Source organism: Gigantopelta aegis, chromosome 9, assembly GCF_016097555.1.
Source record: "Gigantopelta aegis isolate Gae_Host chromosome 9, Gae_host_genome, whole genome shotgun sequence".
NCBI lineage: Eukaryota > Metazoa > Mollusca > Gastropoda > Neomphalida > Peltospiridae > Gigantopelta > Gigantopelta aegis.
In genome coordinates, this window is record NC_054707.1 from 1,160,890 (window position 1) to 1,184,440 (window position 23,551).

The 23,551-nt window shown below is 39.5% G+C and overlaps 1 protein-coding gene across 1 annotated transcript in view; it reads right to left on the minus strand.

The window, feature by feature from the left end:
- LOC121381939 overlaps nucleotides 1-23,280 on the minus strand; it is a 95,660-nt gene extending 72,380 nt beyond the window's left edge. Inside the window, exons 1-12 of the mRNA XM_041511362.1 lie at nucleotides 22,886-23,280; nucleotides 17,132-17,509; nucleotides 15,559-15,798; nucleotides 13,327-13,477; nucleotides 12,693-13,126; nucleotides 10,360-10,501; nucleotides 9,062-9,564; nucleotides 7,490-7,631; nucleotides 5,453-5,991; nucleotides 4,809-4,950; nucleotides 2,438-2,814; nucleotides 1,399-1,540 (exon numbers count right to left, since the gene is read on the minus strand). Coding sequence (XP_041367296.1) covers nucleotides 1,399-1,540; nucleotides 2,438-2,814; nucleotides 4,809-4,950; nucleotides 5,453-5,991; nucleotides 7,490-7,631; nucleotides 9,062-9,564; nucleotides 10,360-10,501; nucleotides 12,693-13,126; nucleotides 13,327-13,477; nucleotides 15,559-15,798; nucleotides 17,132-17,509; nucleotides 22,886-23,000 — 3,305 coding nt within the window. The 5' untranslated portion in view covers nucleotides 23,001-23,280. The remainder of the gene's footprint in view (nucleotides 1-1,398; nucleotides 1,541-2,437; nucleotides 2,815-4,808; nucleotides 4,951-5,452; nucleotides 5,992-7,489; nucleotides 7,632-9,061; nucleotides 9,565-10,359; nucleotides 10,502-12,692; nucleotides 13,127-13,326; nucleotides 13,478-15,558; nucleotides 15,799-17,131; nucleotides 17,510-22,885) is intronic.
- Between the last annotated feature and the right edge of the window lie 271 nt (nucleotides 23,281-23,551).

A 23,551-nucleotide genomic window follows, 5' to 3' on the forward strand; every position in this document is an offset into this window, starting at 1 on the left:
AAACAAACATTGTCATATGGGTTTGTACTCTTCACCTTCTAGTCAGTGTCCTTCATCAAAGGACTCTTGAAGCAAATAAAAGTTAGTTTGTTTTGTTTAACAACACCACTAGAGCACATTGATTTATTAATCATTAGCTATTCCATTTTTTATAATTGGATAATTTTCAACTCACTCAGAGGAAACCCACAAAAACATTTTATTAGTGGCAAGGGATCTTTCCCCCAGACATGACAGCACATACCATGACCTTTGATATACCTGTCATGGGGCACTACTTGGGACAGGAAAAACCCCAGTGACAACAGCACTCTGGGCAAGCACCTGAACCAGTGACTGTCATATGGGTTTGTAGACTTCAAGAATTCTGCAATTTGGAGAATCTCCTAGCAATATCCCCTGTATTACTACCACTACAATTGATGTCTCCAATAGGTCAAAGAGGATACACAGCATTAAAGTTTTTAATAAACCACAGGGCTCGAACATAAAAATGTGTCTCTCACTGCTATTTAAAACAAAATTGTCGTGGGTGAAATGGCCCACCGATGGCAATTTAAAGCCTGCCCATGGCAATTTTGAAAAAGAGAGACTTTTGAAGCAGATGACTGAAAGATTATTTTGCTGTATGTAGACAATTTAAAATATATTAATGTTATTTTGCCAACATTGAGGATGGCACTTTTGTGTCGTCTGTGATGTCCCAGACCTACAGCAATTTACATCTCAGCAATGGCAATTGCTGTCAGTGCCATCATTAAGTTCGAGCTCTGATACAACTTATTAAAAACAGATCGGAATAAAACAAATCCTCAAATAAGAGATGCCTTCATATCTGATAACCAATTCAAAGACAAATACTCAAATAAGAGATGCCTTCATATTTGATAACCGATTCAAAGACAAATACTCAAATAAGAGATGCCTTCATATCTGATAACCGATTCAATGACAAATACTCAAAAGAGATGCCTTCATATGTGATAACCGATTCAAAGACAAATACTCAAATAAGAGATGCCTTCATATGTGATAACCGATTCAAAGACAAATACTCAAATAAGATATGCCTTCATATCTGATAACCGATTCAAAGACAAATACTCAAATAAGAGATGCCTTCATATCTGATAACCGATTCAAAGACAAATACTCAAATAAGAGATACCTTCATATCTGATAACCGATTCAAAGACAAATACTCAAATAAGAGATACCTTCATATCTGATAACCAATTCAAAGACAAATACTCAAATAAGAGATACCTTCATATCTGATAACCGATTCAAAGACAAATCCTCAACTAAGAGATGCCTTCAAAACCAATTCAAAAACAAAAAACATTCTTCAACATTCTGTCATTGTGACAGTTCTTTGTATAAATGACAGTGACTTACTTTGGTGACCATGCACCCCCCTGGTTGAAGATTCGCCCTGCCCATGCTTGTGATGCGCTGTTGTCTGACCCAGAAGCTGTCATCTGGGCATTTGTAACACGTAATGGATTCTGAAGTCCCATTGGCACGCCACATATTCTCTCTGAGGGAAACAAAACACATAACATAACATGTAACATAAGAACATCAGAATGCTTACAAATACCACTAAAAATTGCTGAGTCTCAAATTCACAGTTGTAATATTTAGACTTGAATTAATAGTACTCAACCATATATTAAAGCAATACATGTATTTAATTGAATCCTACTGCTACTCTGGGGGAAACAAAACATGTAGCGTGTAACATGTAACATAAGAAAATCAGACGCTTACAAATATCACAAAAAGTCTTAAATTTACAGTTATACATGTAGACTTGAATTAAGAGTACTCAACCATATATTAAAGCAAGACATGTATTTAAACCACAAAGAGAATTATAAATACTTGGACAGAATAATTAAAATGTGAAATGAATTAACTATACCTGGTGACTGGATAGATTTAATGCATAATTAAACAGTACAAACAATTACCAACACCTGATAGATGGACAGAATAGTTAAAATGTGAAATGAATTAACTATACCTGGCAACTGGATAGAATGCATAATTAAACAGTACAAACAATTATCAACACCTGATAGATGGACAGAATAGTTAAAATGTGAAATGAATTAACTATACCTGGCAACTGGATAGAATGCATAATTAAACAGTACAGACAATTATCAACACCTGGTCGATTGATAGAATAATTGAAATGTGAAATGAATAAACAACAGCTGACAATTGGACAAAAAGCATAATTAAAACTGCAAAGAGAATTAGCAATACCTGGTGGATGCACAAAATGCATAATTAAAACTGTAAAGAGTATTATCAATACCTGGTGGATGCACATAATGTATACCGTAATTAAACTGTAAAGAGAATTAACATATACCTGGTGGATGGACAGAATACATAATAAAACTGTAAAGAGAAATAGCAATACCTGGTGGGTGGATGGATGGGGTAACAGCCAGCTGAGGAGTCGGTTTGGCAGTTGGAATTTCACTGACACATCCAAGCATGTCAAACCTCAGTGCAACACCCGCTGGCGCCCATTTCACCGGGATGATCTTGACGTATCTGGCCGAAACCTGATGGCTAAAGACATTCTTCACAATGCTGTTCTTGTCTGTATTGCCACCAAACACCTTTGTAAGACCAGCCTCACGGTATGGTTCGAAGTGGACGCCATCTGTGCTGTACTGGATGCTGAATTTCGTCACCCATTTGTCACTGAGTGGGTGGCCCTGAGTGAGGATTCCGTCGATTAGCTGCGGCTTCTGGAAGTCAACCATGATCCACTGTCCGGCATTGTTAGTCCTACAATGACAAACAGTGTGAAGAAAATTTGGATCGTATTATCTCTTTATGAATATTTAACCTGACCTCCGAGTCATGGCATTTCCCCCCTAGTCCCTTTGCTCTGGTCGAAACATCCCAACAGACACTTTAATGGGTAACATCTGTGGGTATCCTGTTCGGGTCACATGGAATCTTCTACTGTGGGTCTAGGGGTAAAGTACCATAAGTCAGAGGCATGTTGAGGAGAGCAAACACTAGCAGATCATTTCACTGGCTTCTAACATCATGTAGGGGCGAGACGCAGCCCAGTGGTACAGTGCTCGCTTGATGCACGGTCAGTGTGGGATCAATTCCCGTCAGTGGGCCCATTGGGCTATTTCTCGTTTCAGCCAGTGCACCAAGACTGGTATATCAAAGGTCGTGGTATGTACTACCCTGTCTATGGGATGATGCATATAAAAGATTCCTTGCTGCTAATCGAAAAGAGTAGCCCATGAAGTGGCAACAGCGGGTTTCCTATCTCAATATTTGTGTGGTCCTTAACCATATGTCTGACGCCATATAACCGTAAATACAATGTGTTGAGTGCGTCGTTAAATAAAACATTTCTTTCTTTCTTTCTAACACCATCACAAATGTATCCTATCTTACCCCATCACAAACGTATTTTATCTTACCCCATCACAAACATATCCTATCTTACCCCATCACAAACATATCCTATACTACCGCATCACAAATGTATCCTATCTTACCCCATCACAAATGAATCCTATCCTACCCCATCACAAACATATCCTATCCAACCCCATCACAAACACATCCTATCTTACCCCATCACAAATGTATCCTATCCTACCCCATAACAAATGTGTCCTATCTTACCCCATCACAAATGTATCCTATCCTACCCCATCACAAACGTATCCTATCTTACCCCATCAAATGTATCCTATCCTACCCCATCACAAACGTATCCTATCTTACCCCATCAAATGTATCCTATCCTACCCCATCACAAACATATCCTATTCTACCCCATCATCACGTATCCTATCTTACCCCATCACAAACGTATCCTATCCTATCATATTCATTTAACCAGGGCACAATATGTCAAAATCTTAGTCAACCAGAACTTGGTTGACGTGATTCCGAATAAAGTTCCAAAGATTCTGAAGTTTATAACTCTTTATTTTAGAACAGAATGGTTCACTATGTAATTGATTGGCAGTTCGCATCAATTTAAAGTTGCATAATCGATAAACCACATGAATGGTGGTTCATATGAAATACTGCACCCTATTTAACGCTATGATCATTTTTGGTTTTTAATATTGTGTTTATTTGATGCAACAGTTACTGGTTTCAAACTGCCGTAGCCAGGCTCAGTATTGCTGTGGGTGAGCATTTTGCCTATGAGAAACACATTTCAAAACTGTCATAAGTAACAAGATGTTATCTTTAAGGACTGATATAGCATGACAAGTGAAAATCAGAAACAAGTTAAATGATGTCTCTATGAAGTATGAAAATTTTACTTTTTCAAAAATAACATTTAGTCAGGGCTTCTAGAATTTATATAAAATCCACTAGCCATGGGATCAGTGATTTATTTCAAAATTTACTAGCCCTACTTTAAGTTAATACAATTTTACTAAATAATAGTAATAATCAGATATGTGACCTAAAAAGGGAGATAAACACTAACATTGGGGGTTGGGGTGGGGGCAGGCTATTCATATTTACAAAATATACTTAACTGTAACATTTGACAACAAAACTTCACTAGCCGTCGGGCATGGCAATAGTAGTTATTTACAAGCCCAACATTGAATATCACTAGCCATGGGAGTGGAGCTACCATAATCTAGAAGCCCTGTTTAGTAAAAAAAAACCAACCCAAAACCCCCACAAAAACCTGTTATTACTTTAATTAAAGACTTAATTCAGACTTAATTAAAGACTTAATTCAGACTTAATTAAAGACTTAATATTATGTGAAGACCTACTTGGGCGACCAGGCACCAATCTGGTTGTTTAGTCGTGCTAAGGATGGTGCTGTTAATACGTCTTGATATCCAGATGATGTCAGCTGATTAGGCTTAACAGTTACGGAACTCTCGATTCCCATGGGTTTTCCACACACAATCACTGAAACAATGTAAAGTAAAGCTGCATTGATATTCAAACACTGGCATAAGTAAAATAGTGATTAAAAGTGAAAGAGTTGTTAAAATTTGCAGTTTGTTTTGTTTAATAACACTACTATACTAGAGCACACCGATTCATTAGTCACTATATTCATTAATCATAGTCTATTGGATGTCAAATAGTTCATAATTTGATTGTTTCCAGTAGCGTGTGTGCTAAATCATGGAACTTGGTAAGCTTCTGCTACATCATTTAGAAAAAATATATATTTATATGAATATTCAAGCAAAATAATCTGCTAATAATTATGTTTTCAATACCAGAATACTGGAGTATGTGTTTGACTTAAATTTGAAGTCTTGAGGGCTGCCACATGTCTGATTGAATAAATTAATAAATGTTTAACAACAATGCAGCATGCAGAGTTTATATCAGCTACTGGGTGTTAAACATAGGTACACCCTACACGATAGGCATACATGACTGATTCTTATAATCCTACCTGGTACCACTGTTGGTTGACTTGCTGGACCAACTGTTGCTGACACTCCAGTCCCTGCAGTGGGTTTAATGGACGGTACACCTGTATGGATTGACGGATGGACAGACGGAACTCCTTGACTAACCATAGGTGGGCTAACAGACGGAATGCCACTGTGGTCTTTCGTTGGCTGGATGGATGGGGTAGCAGTAGGCTGGGGACTTGGTTTGGCTGTCGGGATTACACTTATACAGCCAAGCATGTCAAACCTCAGTGCAATGCCAGATGGCGCCCATTCCACTGGAATAATCTTGATGTATCTGGCTGTAATCTGATGGCCGAAGACATTCTTCACAATGCTGTTCTTGTCAGAGTTGCCACCAAAAAGCTTCTTAACTCCAGATTCAAGGTAGGGTTTGAACTGAATGCCATCAATGCTGTATTCGATGCTGAATTTTGTAACCCATTTATCTTCAAACGGATGTCCTTGAGTGTTGATTCCATCGAGTAGCTGTGGGGTCAGGAAGTTGACCAGGATCCACTGTTTTCCGTCAGCATGCCTACAAGGTTAATTGAACAACAGTTTACAGTTTTGTTTTGTTTAACGACACCATTAGAGCACATTGATTTATTAATCATCAGCTACTGGATGTCAAACATTTGGCAATTCTGATATTATCTTAGAGAGAAAACCTGCTACATTTTTCCATTAGTAGCAAGGTATTTTTTATATACACCATACCCCAGACAGGATAGGACATACCATGGGCTTTGATATACCAGTTTTGATGCACTGGATGAAACAAAAAATAGTCCACTGGGGTCACTGACTGGGATCGATCCTAGACAGACTGCGAATCAGACGAGCACTATACCACTGGGCTACATCTCGGTCCTTACTTAACCAACAGAGATCTGATTAACAGTACAGATGACTATTAACCAACAGAGATCTGATTAACAGTACAGATGACTATTAACCAACAGAGATCTGATTAACAGTACAGATGACTATTAACCAACAGAGATCTGATTAACATTACAGATGACTATTAACCAACAGAGATCTGATTAACAGTACAGATGACTATTAACCAACAGAGATCTGATTAACAGTACAGATGACTATTAACCAACAGAGATCTGATTAACAGTACAGATGACTATTAACCAACAGAGATCTGATTAACAGTACAGATGACTATTAACCAACAGAGATCTGATTAACAGTACAGATGACTATTAACCAACAGAGATCTGTTTAACATTACAGATGACTATTAACCAACAGAGATCTGTTTAACAGTACAGATGACTATTAACCAACAGAGATCTGATTAACAGTACAGATGACTATTAACCAACAGAGATCTGATTAACAGTACAGATGACTATTAACCAACAGAGATCTGATTAACAGTACAGATGACTATTAATCAATACGACGATCAATTTCTCCATGCTCAAATATTATAAATCAATTGTATTCTTTCTTTTTTTTGTGATGATGTACAGTTATTACTTCTAAACAAAATACGGGAAGCCCACTTTATTAAAAACACGATTCTTTATTTTGTCAGAAAAATACCAACATCCCCATGAGATGAAAACCAAACACAATAACTGGTACAGTAGCCATTTAAAACTTTTATAAACTACATAAAATATTAACTTTTGATCCCAACCTCTTTCCACTGACTAACAATTTCACAATGTATAGATAACAGCTTTAAAATAAAAGGGAGCAAATTGGTGTGTCCTAAGTTACGTTTATTTTTTTTTTTTAAAAGAGACTTCAGTGTAAATTTGATGATATTATATATCTGAATTACAATTGTATGTTTGCCCAAGTGATGTATTCACATTAAATAATTGAATTTATTGAACAGGGGTGGCAATTGGTGAACTGTAATAAAGAGGAAATCTAGAGGGATCCCGGAAATTCTTGAAATCCTAGGTTAAAATCTGTGCCATCTGACACATTTTGGAGGAAAACAGCTGATCTGAGGAGAATTCCCACCCCTGATTGAATTATTTGGTGTGATTATATAAACATACTTGGGAGACCAAGCGCCAATCTGGTTGTTGAGACGCCCCATTGGTGCATATGATGTGATGATGTCATATCCTGATGAAGTCATTTGTCCTGGCTTCACAAGCTGAGCATTCTGCACTCCCATTGGCTGTCCACACACAATCACTGTAACATGATACAGGAAGGACATGTTTTATTTAACGACACACTCAACACATTTTTTATTTACAGTTATATGGCATCAGACATATGGTTAAGGATCACACAGATATATAGAGAGGAAACGAGCTGTCGCCAATTCACAGCCTACTCTTTTCGATTAGCAGCAAGGAATCTTTTATATGCACCATCCCACAGATAGGATAGTACATACCACAGCCTTTGTTATCAAAACATTTCAGTACCTGGTACATAGCAAACTACATGTAACAACTCCTCGATACTCACTTATCCCTCAACTACCACAATCATACATCCACCTTGCAAGCTCAGTTTTAGACGCTCATCTCCAGTATTAATGCCAACTTCCAAATGCTGTGCATCAAAAACTATATCCGATCATGCAATTTGCCGCTTTTTAAATTTTATTAACAGTCAATTTGGATGTGTTAACAAATGGTAGACAGAGCTAATTGTGTAACACCAAAGCATCATATAATCCTCAGCAAGGTTTTTTTCAAAGAAAAATTACTATTTTACACAATTCAATAAAATTCACATCATTGTTCATTATTTTCATGCTTATATCCAATTAAAGTTCAAGCACGCTGTCCTGGGCACACATCTCAGCTATCTGGGCTGTCTGTCATGGACAGTGGGTTAGTTGTTAGTGGTTAGTAAGAGAAAAAGAGGGTGTAGTGGTCTTACACCTACCCATCAAGTCGTTAAAACATACCCTGGGTGGCAGCCGGTACAGGGCTGTGAACCCTGTACATACCAGCCTTATGTCTGATGGCTTAACCACGACACCACCGAGGCTGGTACCGGGCTGTGAACCCAGTACCTACCAGCCTTATGTCTGATGGCTTAACCACGACACCACCGAGGCCAGTTGTTCACAACCATTTTTCATCTGTAGTGACAGTAAGGCGTCATTCTGGTTGACACCTTTTCTTTTTATATATTATATTCATATATATTGACTTGCTGAACTGCCACAAAGATCGCTACAAGGCCCTGTGGCATTAAAGGGACAGACCCTAGTTTCATCCCATGAAAATTAACACTAAGTTTAGTTAATCTATAAATCTGTAACACGTTTGGATAAAGTTATGATTACGTGAAACATGAGTTTGTGACTTTGAAAGGGTGGAATACCCTCTAAAAATAGACTAAAACTCGACTCCATAACTGTTACTTTTCAGACGCACTTGCCTTTTTAAAAATATGAGAGATGCATTTTGTGATATTAAAAACACCAGGATGACCAAAAACACTTCGAATGTACGGAAATGGATAATCTAAACAATAAAATCTAAGTAAAGTATGATTTCAGTTATCAAAAATGGCTCTAATAGTAAAAAATATGCCTGAGTATTTAAAAACTAGGGTATGTCCCTTTAAATCTGATAGAAAGGGAGCTTTGTGGCGCTAACCTGGAACCAAGGTAGGCTGTGCTGATGGAGTTACTGTAGGGCTGACAAAAACACCAGTTGATGGGTGTACAGACGGGACACTGCCGTTGGTCCCTGGTGGTTGCATGCTAACAACACTGCCTCCTGCCGTGTGAACAGAGGGACTGGCCGTTGGTCCAGCACTTGGTGGATGAGCTGTCGGCGTCACACCATAACAGCCCAGAATGTCGAATCTCATCGCAATTCCAGAAGGTGACCATGCGATGGGAATAATCTTCACGTATCTAGCAGGCACTGGATGGTCGAACGCGTTCTGCTTAATGCCATTTCTGTCCGTGTTGCCAACAAACAGTTTTGTGACGCCAAACTGGTGGTAGGGTGCAAAGTTGACCCCATCTACGCTGTAGGTAACAATGAACTTCGAGACCCATTTGTCAGTGAGTGGGCTCCCCTGTGTTATGATTCCATCAATTTCGTACGGTTTCAAAAGGTCTACCATAATCCACTGGTTGGTGTCAACAACCCTGAAACATGAACAAAAATGCATGGTTACGGTATATAATAATTCATAGCATGGAGTTTATGTATTATAATTTTTACTGCATAATCACTTACATATCCACACATATAGTGAACAACAACAAAAACTCAAATACTTAATTTACTTCTTTTTTTTCAATGAACTCAGTAAATAGGCCTAAAATGTTCACATTGAGAGAGCATCATTAAATAAACCATTTCCTTCAATCCTTTTAAAATGTTCACAAGACATTGAACATTTTAATAGACAAAAACTAATGGGATTGATACAGACTTCCATTTTGGGGGGGGGGGGGGGGGGGGGGGGGGGGGGGGGGGGGGGGGGGGGGGGGGGGGGGGGGGGGGGGGGGGCCCAGGCCCGAATTTGAATATTTGCTCCAGTCCTGAAAGGGGCATCTGCCCCCCTCCTGCCCCCGTCTTGTACGCTTATGTACAGCTGTCCCCTTCTTCCCCCGTCTCATACAGTTATGTACAGTTGCCCCCCTCCTGCCCCCATCTCATATGCTTATGTACAGTTGCCCCCCTCTCCTGCCCCCGTCTCATACACTTATGTACAATTCTCCTGCCCCCGTCTCATACAGTTATGTACAAATCTGACCGGTGTGTTTTCAATGGAACTCAGTATATTATAAAGAGAGAGTACCTTTTTAACATGCCCCTATACCACTACGGTTTCGAGCATAGTATATTATAAAAGAAAATGAATGGTGGTTTTGGAAAGCTAAAACCCAAGAATCGTTAATTACCTTATGTTTTACATTTTTTTATTTTACACTTACTTTGGTACCCATGATCCTACTGGATTGTTCAGCTTTCCCACTGACGCCACAGATAAAGAGTTAATGGCTTCTGAGGAAGTCAGTTGTTCTGGTTTTGTATGCATTTCACTGCCAATTCCCATTGACTGCCCACAAACAATCACTGCAAGACAAACGTGTACACATCATTGTGTTTTTCTGGTACACTAATATACGGCATCATCCAGTTATAGGTAAAATCTAGTTTTCACAAAAGTTAGCTGTGCAAGTTTATGAATGGAAGAAAAACACAATTACTGTAAGACAAATGTACACATTATTGCGTTTTCTTGTACACTACTATACGGGGTGATCCAGTTACATTTAAAATCTGTTGTTAACAACAGTTGGTAAGAAAAGTTTATAAATTAATGAAACACACAATTACTGTCAGACAAACATTATCTTTTTTTTTTTTTTAAAGGAACATTCCTGAGTTTGCTGCAATGTTTAAGTTGTTATCGACTACCAGAGACTTTTTAACGATTGTAATTGCATATCAAATATATTTTTCTGCATAAAATATTAGTGGCTGTATATTAAACGTGTTTCTGATCGTTCTAATATTTGTACTGGGTTAAATTTCGTTTTATTTCTTAAAATATATTTTTTCGTATGTACGAAATTATTTGAAGACGAAATCCAGTTTGGGCTTCTTACAAATATTAAGATGACCAGAAACACATTAAATATATAGACACTGATATTCTAAATAAGAAAATATATTTAATATGCAAGTTTAATTGTAGAAATATTTTATTAGTCAGAAACATCTTACAATTTTTACTAATTACTATTTTCAAAATTCTGCCCATTTTCAACTCTATCCCCTCCCCCCATCCCCCCATCCCAAGTCAGGCCACCGATCTTATCGAAGGTTGGACTCAGGATGGGCGTGTTCGAAACCCTAGTGGTATATGGGCACGTTAAACTAGTTATCTATCTATCTACAATGCAGCAAACTCAGGAATGTCCCTTTAATGAAAATAATCATATTTTCTGTACCTACCTTTGTTTGAAAAACAATAGCCGATGTGTATTTTTGTGCTGGGGTGTCGTTAAACATTCATTCATTCATCCATTCATTCTTGTACACTAATATACAGCAGGGTTTCTGCCAGAGGGTAAAACGGGTATGGCACCATACCCAAAATTTCTTGCACATTTTTTTTTTTAAGTTAACCTTTTGACAAAATTAATTACTCTTATCATTACTGTATGATTTTCTTAACCCTAACCCTAAACTTAACCCATTTGTTTTCTGGGGGAGGCCCTTCATAGCCCCAGATGACTGTGGTTGCATTCGATTTCATAGCGCCATACCCAAACATGTCTTTCTGGCAGAAGCACTATACAGGGTGATCCTGTTACATGTAAAATCTATTCTTTGCAACAGTTAACTAAGCAAGTTTATACATTGGTGAAAACCAGACTTCTGAATATATAGTTCTTATTTCAGATAAATCTTCACCAGCAATCTTAAGTGATTGTCCACTCAGATAACTCAAAGAGCATTTTTAGCATGTGGCGAATACATGCCATACCTTACAGCAGGTGGCGAATACATGCCATATCTTACATAATTTGTAACCTGATGTTCAGAAATCATATCCATACTGTCTGTAGTGACAACTTCATTTAAAATGCCTCAGTCAAGTACGAATTCTTTGGTATGATTCATAGAACTGGCCATGGAGTTCAAAATACAGGGAAAATTTTGACTCAGTATCGCGTTGCAATTTGTTATGCAAGTTTCAGAGATAACTATGGTATACAAATTTTCTAAACATTAAATATTAGCACAACCTCTGACTTCACAGAATTTGATCTAATTCTGGTACTGAAATTGCTATATGTGTTTAGTGAGAGAGAAGAGGGTGTAGTGGTCTTACACCTACCCATTGATTCATTAAAACTCGCTCTGGATTGGAGCCAGTACTGAGCTGCGAACTCTGTAACTACCAGCCTTATGTCTGATGGCTTAACCATGACACCACTAAGGACGGTTCTGGTACTAAAAATCCTGGTATTGAAATTGCTAAATGTGTTTATACCTGGTGCTTGGTACTGAAATTGCTAAATGTGTTTATACCTGGTGCTTGGTACTGAAATTGCTAAATGTGTTTATACCTGGTGCTTGGTACTGAAATTGCTAAATGTCCTTATACCTGGTACTTGGTACTGAAATTGCTAAATGTGTTTATACCTGGTGCTTGAGTGACTTCATCAGAGAATTTCATCTAATCCAGGTACTGAAATTGCTAAATGTGTTTATACCTGGTGCTTGGTACTGAAATTGCTAAATGTGTTTATACCTGGTGATTGAGTGACTCCAGGCGACAGTTTTGCAGTGGGTTGGTCCGTGGCACCCCCAGAAGGGCTTGCAGTAGGTTCTCCACTAGGTCCAACTGATGGCTGCACTGTTGTTGTACCAGAACATGCAAGAATTTCAAATCGGACTGCAATCTTTTCATTCCATTCTAACGGCTGGATGCGTACAAAGCGAGCACGGATTTCTCTGTCGAACATGGACGTCTGTGGTGTTTCTCGGTCGTGGTTTCCTGTGACGGTCTTTGGGAAAAGACTTCCAGTCTCAATATAAGGCACAAAGTGCAACCCGTCCAAGCTGTAGGAGACTCTGTATGAGGTCACCCAGTGGTCTGAATCTGGCCGGCCTTGGGTCACAATGCCAGCTACTAGCTGGGACACCTTAAAGTCCACTTGAATCCACTGATTTGTGTCCATCATTCTAAAACAACAGGCATTTTCAATATAACAACACACACAAAACATTACATTCAGATCTTCGGTTCATATAAATGACTACGTTAAAACTATTTGCTGCTAAAACAATCTTTGCAATTATGAACTTTTGTCTACAAACAATTAAATTATTATGCATAAATTCAAAAGATTCTAAGAAAATAATAAATGCTCATCATTGCCAACCTTGGCATCCAAGCACCGCCCAATCCATTAGCTGGCTTCGAATACAGTCGAGCCTGAGATGGCTCAAACCTGTAGTCAAGTGAAGTAGATGCCTGGAACTGGTCCTTCCCGAACAGGTGTGTGTTGTTCAGTTCCATTGGTGTGTCACAGGCTACAATCAGACAAGTGGAGAAAATATCATAATATACTAAACAACCAAAAAATGAATGAATGAATAAATGAATAAATGAAAGACTTTCAAAGGCCTAAAAAATAAAATTTCAAATTAACGGACATTCAAGGAACTTAAAGACCGCTATGAACCAGGGGTGCGGAAAAGCCCTTTTTTCCCGGTCTGGGACCGATTCTCGATCTCTGAGACCGAAATTATTTTTCAAAAACGTGCGTTTGCCGGTCCCACTTTTGTCATTCTTGTCGGTCCGAAGCACCTGTCCGTTTCTATTATAGGAACAAATTCCTATCCGCCAATTGGATCGGCCTGCCCAGACATTGGCATCTTGTGCATGATTTAAAATAATAACAAATAAATAAATAGTGGTCAAACTGACTGGTGTTTCTGACGTCTGTGATTTTAAAGTCTGCCATAAGTCGAACCTACAATCAATCTACTGCCACTAGGCTAGACATTTGTCAAAGCCGCTGTGCTGGTCACGGGATAAAACAGACGTTCATCATTCTTGGTGAGAAAGCTACCAAGGTATTACACTCCAATTAAAACAAAGGACCCAGAGTTTGCAACTGGTCACAATCAACACATGTTAACGCCTGTGTACGGAGCTCTGTCAGGTCGAGTGTCAGAGTCCGACGAAGCAAGAGGCTTTTGTGAAATACAAACTGCTTGAAATAGCATAAAATATACTGAAATAATCTATAAATGTGTTTCTTGTTGACTGTTCAATGTAGTGTATCAAATAATTATAAAGGACTTTAAAATTAAAAAAAGGTTTACACCTCTGTTTTTTTTTTAAAGTGGGAGTGAGCTGGAATAGCTAAACCGGCTATCTTTAGAGCCAGGAGAGATCAAATGTCATCCAATCGGCGACAACGTTATTAATTGCTTTGTCTAAACGTGTGCCAGCTCAAGTTGTCAAACGCTCCAACGGTGTTATTGTTTATTAATTTTCAGGACTACTGAATACTGGTACTTTTTATACATATATGGGAGTTAAAATGCATAACTTTTATTCCTTTTTTATATATTATTTATTCCATTATGTAAAATAAATATAATACTTTTTTTTCGCTGATGTCAGATGTGATCAAACATTTAGTTTTTCTTTCATGTTTTGATGTTTATCGTTTTCGCATTCATGATTCAAAATAAAAATATACAAATGCCACTATGATTTTGTTTTTAGAACACTATTTGGCAAATATCACCTTTTAAATGATTTTAAATTTTTTATGTGCATTCCTTTCTTCTTATCCCTCTACCCCCCTCCCCCCGGTAGTGATGACATCAACGTGGGACCGATTGACAATTTTATTTTTCCCCACCCCTGCTATGAACCCTCTTGTTGCTACTGCTGCTTACTGGCCATGGTTGAATAAACTCGAAGCAAGTTATAAAATGTTTTGCAATTAAATGATCTGTTGGAAGAAATTACATTTGGTCAAGTGAAGCAAATTGTCTTTATTTTTTACAAATTGTTTGGGATAAAATTTGTCCAGTTCCAGAAACTGAAAATCCAGATAAATGAACACATTTATTTAGTGGAAAGTATGTCGGGAGTCTGTAAGGTGGGGTTTGTGGAGTCAGATTAACGAACACATTAATTTAGTGGAGAGTTTGTTTTGTATATCGGGAGTCTGTAAGGTGGGGTTTGTGGAGTCAGATTAATGAACACATTAATTTAGTGGAGAGTTTGTTTTGTATGTCGGGAGACTGTAAGGTGGGGTTTGTGGAGTCAGATTAACGAACACATTTATTTAGTGGAGAGTTTGTTTTGTATGTCGGGAGACTGTAAGGTGGGGTTTGTGGAGTCAGATTAACGAACACATTTATTTAGTGGAGAGTTTGTTTTGTATGTCGGGAGTCTGTAAGGTGGGGTTTCCGGACTTCTGGACTCTGGATTATCCAGGTCTCACTGTATCTACTCCAGGGCCCCATTCTATGAAGTGATTTTAGCACTAAGATCACCTTATGAGCACAAGGTAGTTATGCTCTTAAAGTGATCTTGGCACCGAGATCAAGTCATGGAATGGGGCCCAGCACTGTAATCCAATGTTTACCTTTTTTTGTAACATGGGCAGTTCCTGGTACAGTTGTCCACTTGTAGACTGTTGGTGCAGGAGTCGGCTGTCCAGTTCCACTTGATGGGGGTGTGATGGTGGGTTGTCCACTGGCTCCAGTGTGTGGAGAAAATGACGGATTGTGGCCTGGTGGGGGTGATACTGTAGGGCTGGCACCACTTACACCTGTTGGATGGGCAGTTGGACTTCCAGTGAGTGCTGTCATAGGAGACACTGTGGCTGCAAAGAAAACTTATAATATACTAAAAGGCAAAAGTTATTGTGACACACAAAAGACAAAGATAATTGATAATAAGTTTTGACTGCTGTGTATGAAACATTATAACATGAAAAGAGAAAAGTCCAAAGGTATGGAAACGAGCTATGGTCCATGAAAAGGGCATACCTGCCATATGCAAATGAGCCACATCGCTAGTGGGGGTCCAGAGCGAAGTTCACACAGTCAGTAGCGAGTGTGTCCACCTTGAGCATTGATACAGGCCTGGCACCATCGTCTCATTGAGGCCGCTAAATGCTGGAGAAAGTTCCTGGGAATGCCATTCCAGATCTGAGGAAGGATCAGCCAGAGTTCTTGGCGAGGGGTTGTCACGGGTGGTTGGCCGCTAAGGGGACGGTCCCTGACCTGGTTGTTTTGTTGACATCGTTGCCATAAGTGCCATATGGTGTTTCTGTGCAATGTCATGCTGCGAGGTCCCAGATTCAAGCATCGCTATGACTCGCCATCTGTCATTTTCACTGAGGCGTGGCATGACGAAATTGCATCAAACAGTTCACTAATGGTGTTTTTCTGACTTCTGGACTTCTGAAGGCTGCACAGAGTGGCAATGATTTGCGACTGAATGTCTGGCCTTTTATGGAGAACACTGGACAGGATTTCTCCCGAATATTCCATGTTTCTTGCACAAAGCATGCAATCACTGCAACAACTGCTTGGTTGTATTTCTTTGAGCTGTTTCATGCACATTTTCTCTGGTTTACATCCATAAATCTATTCACAAATTTATTACTCCAAACAATCCATGTCACAATAACTTTTGCCTTTGAGTATATTTACTTTTTGGGTCTGGTTTGAACTTTACTTTATTATAAAGTTAGTCTAATTTTCTGTCCAATTCATCAACATATGAACACAAAGAAGTAAGCACCATTCAATTGTCAATGAAATTGCTGTAAACTGTATTTTAAAAATTTGTATTACCATAGACAGTCCAAACCAGGCCCATAGGAATGATATCTGGAGTGAGGAAAGGGGGACACAACGTCTAGTGGACACAACCAGAGTATCTAGTCGGGGGTGGAGTATGATAAAAAAACCCACATACATTTTCATCCTTGAATGGGAGGTGGGGGGCACGAGGCACAGGCTCCAACAAACTGGCATCTGTGTAATCTGAATTTCAAAGAAAACATTAGGGATGACAGTTTGCCTGAAATATGTCTAATCTAGTACTCTGCTGCATATACCAATGCATTCTTTCAGACTCCCTTGTATCCAGTTTAGACAAGAACCCACTGCATAATGTAATGAATAGATAAATAAATAAGTACTTACTATGCAAGCAATCACAATAGAACTGGACGGCAAAGTCAAAGCAAGTGCCACCAATCTGGTTCCTGTCAAAGCACTGTAGACCGAGAGATTTCTCGCACCTGACGTTTTGTCCAACCACATGCCACGCCTTATTGCTTTGTGATTCCAGGCACCTGATGGCGACAATGTTGCTGTTGTGACAAAACTTGTACGCAGTCCTCAAGTTGGTGATGGTCTCAAAATCCCCACCATTCTGGTTGCCAGGAGAGTCTATGTTCATCAGCGGGGTCCACCCATGGTTACATTCCATGACTGGCGTTTGTCCACTCACAGGATATGGGGGAGATGCTGTTGGTCTCGCTGTTGGTGTAGCGGATGGGTTAACTGATGGTTCTATACCTGGAATGAAAATCACACACCTGTAGTGGTTTTAGATAAGGCTAAAAGTCAGTCTCAGTCAGTCAGAGTCAGTCTATCTCTCTCTGTCTCCCAGTCTCTGTCTCTCTCTCTCTCGCTCTGTCTCCCAGTCTCTGTCTCTCTCTTGCTCTGTCTCCCAGTCTCTGTCTCTCTCTTGCTCTGTCTCCCAGTCCATCTGTCTGTCTGTCTGTCTCTCTCTCTCTCTCTCTCCTCTCCTCTCTCTCTCTGCCTCCCTCTCTCTCTGTGCCTCCCTCTCTCTCTGTGCCTCCCTCTCTCTCTCTCTCTCTCTCTCTCTCTCTCTCTCTCTCTCTCTCTCTCTCTCTCTCTCTCTCTCTCTCTCTCTCTCTCTCTCTCTCTTCTGTAATATTGCACTATGTTATTTACATTTTGCAAATGCAAATATATAAATGCATGTTGTTGCTAACATTGAATACACTATGGATATGGCCTAGTTGAATCAATCTAACTGGAATAAGATCTTAGAGATTCATTATCCCCTTACAACACTGTATGGGACTTCTGGTTCACACATACAGCAACTTGTTTCTAAAGATACATTATCCCCTTCAACACTGTATGGGACTCCTGGTTCACACCTACAGCAACTTGTTTCTAAAGATACATTATCCCCTTACAACACTGTATGGGACTCCTGGTTCACACATACAGCAACTTGTTTCTAAAGATACATTATCCCCTTCAACACTGTATGGGACTCCTGGTTCACACATACAGCAACTTGTTTCTAAAGATACATTATCCCCTTACAACACTGTATGGGACTCCTGGTTCACACATACAGTAACTTGTTTCTAAAGATACATTATCCCCTTACAACACTGTATGGGACTCCTGGTTCACACATACAGCAACTTGTTTCTAAAGATACATTATCCCCTTCAACACTGTATGGGACTCCTGGTTCACACATACAGCAACTTGTTTCTAAAGATACATTATCCCCTTACAACACTGTATGGGACTTCTGGTTCACACATACAGCAACTTGCTTCTAAAGATACATTATCCCCTTACAACACTGTATGGGACTCCTGGTTCACACATACAGCAACTTGCTTCTAAAGATACATTATCCCCTTACAACACTGTATGGGACTCCTGGTTCACACATACAGTAACTTGCTTCTAAAGATACATTATCCCCTTACAACACTGTATGGGACTCCTGGTTCACACATACAGTAACTTGCTTCTAAAGATACATTATCCCCTTACAACACTGTATGGGACTCCTGGTTCACACATACAGTAACTTGCTTCTAAAGATACATTATCCCCTTACAACACTGTATGGGACTCCTGGTTCACACCTACAGTAACTTGCTTCTAAAGATGCATTATCCCCTTCAACACTGTATGGGACTCCTGGTTCACACCTACAGTAACTTGTTTCTAAAGATACATTATCCCCTTACAACACTGTATGGGACTCCTGGTTCACACATACAGCAACTTGCTTCTAAAGATACATTATCCCCTTACAACACTGTATGGGACTCCTGGTTCACACCTACAGTAACTTGCTTCTAAAGATACATTATCCCCTTACAACACTGTATGGGACTCCTGGTTCACACATACAGCAACTTGTTTCTAAAGATACATTATCCCCTTACAACACTGTATGGGACTCCTGGTTCACACATACAGTAACTTGCTTCTAAAGATACATTATCCCCTTACAACACTGTATGGGACTCCTGGTTCACACATACAGTAACTTGCTTCTAAAGATACATTATCCCCTTACAACACTGTATGGGACTCCTGGTTCACACATACAGTAACTTGCTTCTAAAGATACATTATCCCCTTACAACACTGTATGGGACTCCTGGTTCACACATACAGCAACTTGCTTCTAAAGATACATTATCCCCTTACAACACTGTATGGGACTCCTGGTTCACACATACAGCAACTTGTTTCTAAAGATACATTATCCCCTTACAACACTGTATGGGACTCCTGGTTCACACCTACAGCATCTTGCTTCTAAAGATACATTATCCCCTTACAACACTGTATGGGACTCCTGGTTCACACATACAGCAACTTGCTTCTAAAGATACATTATCCCCTTACAACACTGTATGGGACTCCTGGTTCACACATACAGCAACTTGCTTCTAAAGATACATTATCCCCTTACAACACTGTATGGGACTCCTGGTTCACACATACAGCAACTTGTTTCTAAAGATACATTATCCCCTTACAACACTGTATGGGACTCCTGGTTCACACATACAGCAACTTGCTTCTAAAGATACATTATCCCCTTACAACACTGTATGGGACTACAGCAACTTGCTGGTTCACACCTACAGCAACTTGCTTCTAAAGATACATTATCCCCTTCAACACTGTATGGGACTCCTGGTTCACACATACAGCAACTTGCTTCTAAAGATACATTATCCCCTTACAACACTGTATGGGACTCCTGGTTCACACATACAGTAACTTGCTTCTAAAGATACATTATCCCCTTACAACACTGTATGGGACTCCTGGTTCACACATACAGTAACTTGCTTCTAAAGATACATTATCCCCTTACAACACTGTATGGGACTCCTGGTTCACACATACAGTAACTTGCTTCTAAAGATACATTATCCCCTTACAACACTGTATGGGACTCCTGGTTCACACCTACAGTAACTTGCTTCTAAAGATGCTTCTAAATTCATTATCCCCTTACAACACTGTATGGGACTCCTGGTTCACATCTACAGCAACTTGCTTCTAAAGATACATTATCCCCTTACAACACTGTATGGGACTCCTGGTTCACATCTACAGCAACTTGCTTCTAAAGATACATTATCCCCTTACAACACTGTATGGGACTCCTGGTTCACACCTACAGCAACTTGCTTCTAAAGATACATTATCCCCTTCAACACTGTATGGGACTCCTGGTTCACACCTACAGCAACTTGCTTCTAAAGATACATTATCCCCTTACAACACTGTATGGGACTCCTGGTTCACACATACAGCAACTTGCTTCTAAAGATACATTATCCCCTTACAACACTGTATGGGACTCCTGGTTCACACCTACAGCAACTTGCTTCTAAAGATACATTATCCCCTTACAACACTGTATGGGACTCCTGGTTCACACATACAGCAACTTGCTTCTAAAGATACATTATCCCCTTACAACACTGTATGGGACTCCTGGTTCACACATACAGCAACTTGTTTCTAAAGATACATTATCCCCTTACAACACTGTATGGGACTCCTGGTTCACACATACAGTAACTTGCTTCTAAAGATACATTATCCCCTTACAACACTGTATGGGACTCCTGGTTCACACATACAGTAACTTGCTTCTAAAGATACATTATCCCCTTACAACACTGTATGGGACTCCTGGTTCACACCTACAGCAACTTGCTTCTAAAGATACATTATCCCCTTACAACACTGTATGGGACTCCTGGTTCACACATACAGCAACTTGCTTCTAAAGATACATTATCCCCTTACAACACTGTATGGGACTCCTGGTTCACACATACAGCAACTTGCTTCTAAAGATACATTATCCCCTTACAACACTGTATGGGACTCCTGGTTCACACCTACAGTAACTTGTTTCTAAAGATACATTATCCCCTTACAACACTGTATGGGACTCCTGGTTCACACATACAGCAACTTGCTTCTAAAGATACATTATCCCCTTCAACACTGTATGGGACTCCTGGTTCACACATACAGCAACTTGCTTCTAAAGATACATTATCCCCTTACAACACTGTATGGGACTCCTGGTTCACACATACAGTAACTTGCTTCTAAAGATACATTATCCCCTTCAACACTGTATGGGACTCCTGGTTCACACATACAGTAACTTGCTTCTAAAGATACATTATCCCCTTACAACACTGTATGGGACTCCTGGTTCACACATACAGCAACTTGCTTCTAAAGATACATTATCCCCTTACAACACTGTATGGGACTCCTGGTTCACACATACAGCAACTTGCTTCTAAAGATACATTATCCCCTTACAACACTGTATGGGACTCCTGGTTCACACATACAGCAACTTGCTTCTAAAGATACATTATCCCCTTACAACACTGTATGGGACTCCTGGTTCACATACAGCAACTTGCTTCTAAAGATACATTATCCCCTTACAACACTGTATGGGACTCCTGGTTCACACATACAGCAACTTGCTTCTAAAGATACATTATCCCCTTACAACACTGTATGGGACTCCTGGTTCACACCTACAGTAACTTGCTTCTAAAGATACATTATCCCCTTCAACACTGTATGGGACTCCTGGTTCACACATACAGCAACTTGCTTCTAAAGATACATTATCCCCTTACAACACTGTATGGGACTCCTGGTTCACACATACAGCAACTTGCTTCTAAAGATACATTATCCCCTTCAACACTGTATGGGACTCCTGGTTCACACCTACAGTAACTTGTTTCTAAAGATATATTCCTTCCTGTTCACTCAGCATACTTTTGGTTGTCCTAATCTCTATAAAAGATTAAGACAATGCCTCAATGTAAACTCAATTCTGATGATACTAGGTTTTTTCATACCTTTAAAAAATATACATCCTATTGAATCGTTAGATAATTAAGAACACCGACTGGTCATGGCAAGATGTAGCTCAGTGGCAAAGCGCTCACCTGATGCGCTTTGGGTCTAGAATTGATTCCCGTTTGTAGGCCAAATTAGGCTATTTCTCGTTCAAGCCAGTGTACCATGACTAGCATACCATAGACCATGGTATGTGCTATCCTGTCTATGTGATGATGCATATAAAAGATTCCCTGCTACTAATGGAAAAATATGTTGGGTTTCCTTTCTAAATTAGCAGAAGTTCAACATCCAATAGCTGAAGATTAGTAAATCAATGTGCTCTAGTGGTGTTGTGAAATAAAACACACTTTAGCTTTTTAAATTCAAGAGATGTTTATCTTACTGGAATTGCAACAAATCACATTAGTAATTATTCTTAAATATCTTACTACATCGCACATTATATTATGCTTACACAAACAAAAGAAAGATTCTCAATAAGACTGCTACATCACATACTATATGCTTACACAAAAAAAAGAAAGATTCTCAATAAGACTGCTACATCACATACTATATACTTACACAAACAATAGAAAGATTCTCAATAAGACTGCTACATCACATACTATATACTTACACAAACAAAAGAAAGATTCTCAATAAGACTGCTACATCACATACTATATACTTACACAAGCAATATAAAGATTCTCAACAAGACTGCTACATCACATACTATATACTTACACAAGCAATAGAAACGGATTTCGTAGTCCACACATTTCTGATTTGCACTGTTCAAGCAGGTAAATCCATCCTTGCTGCATGTGGCATCCTGTCCTGTTGACTTCCAGTGAGTCATACTGCCTGCCACACGACAATCTGCAGAAATGGGCTTTGTACAAGTCTTGGGGTAGCCTGGTATAATGTGTACAGTTTCTATGTCACCATTTCCTGTGTCTGGTTTGTCAGCATTCAGCCATCTTGTCCAACCTTCGGTGCAGGTTTCATCCACTGCTGTGGTCGTTGGTGATCCTCCAGTAACACCTGTAGGTTTAGGTGTTGGTGAACCTCCAGTGACACCTGTAGGTTTAGGTGTTGGTGACTCTCCAGATATTCCTGTAGGTTTAGGGGTTGGTGACTCTCCAGATATTCCTGTTGGTTTAGGTGTTGGTGAATCTCCAGTGACACCTGTGGGTTTAGGTGTTGGTGACTCTCCAGATATTCCTGTAGGTTTAGGGGTTGGTGACTCTCCAAATATTCCTGTTGGTTTAGGTGTTGGTGAATCTCCAGTGACACCTGTAGGTTTAGGTGTTGGTGACTCTCCAGATATTCCTGTAGGCTTAGGGGTTGGTGAACCTCCTGTGATACCTGTAGGTTTAGGGGTTGGTGACTCTCCAGATATTCCTGTTG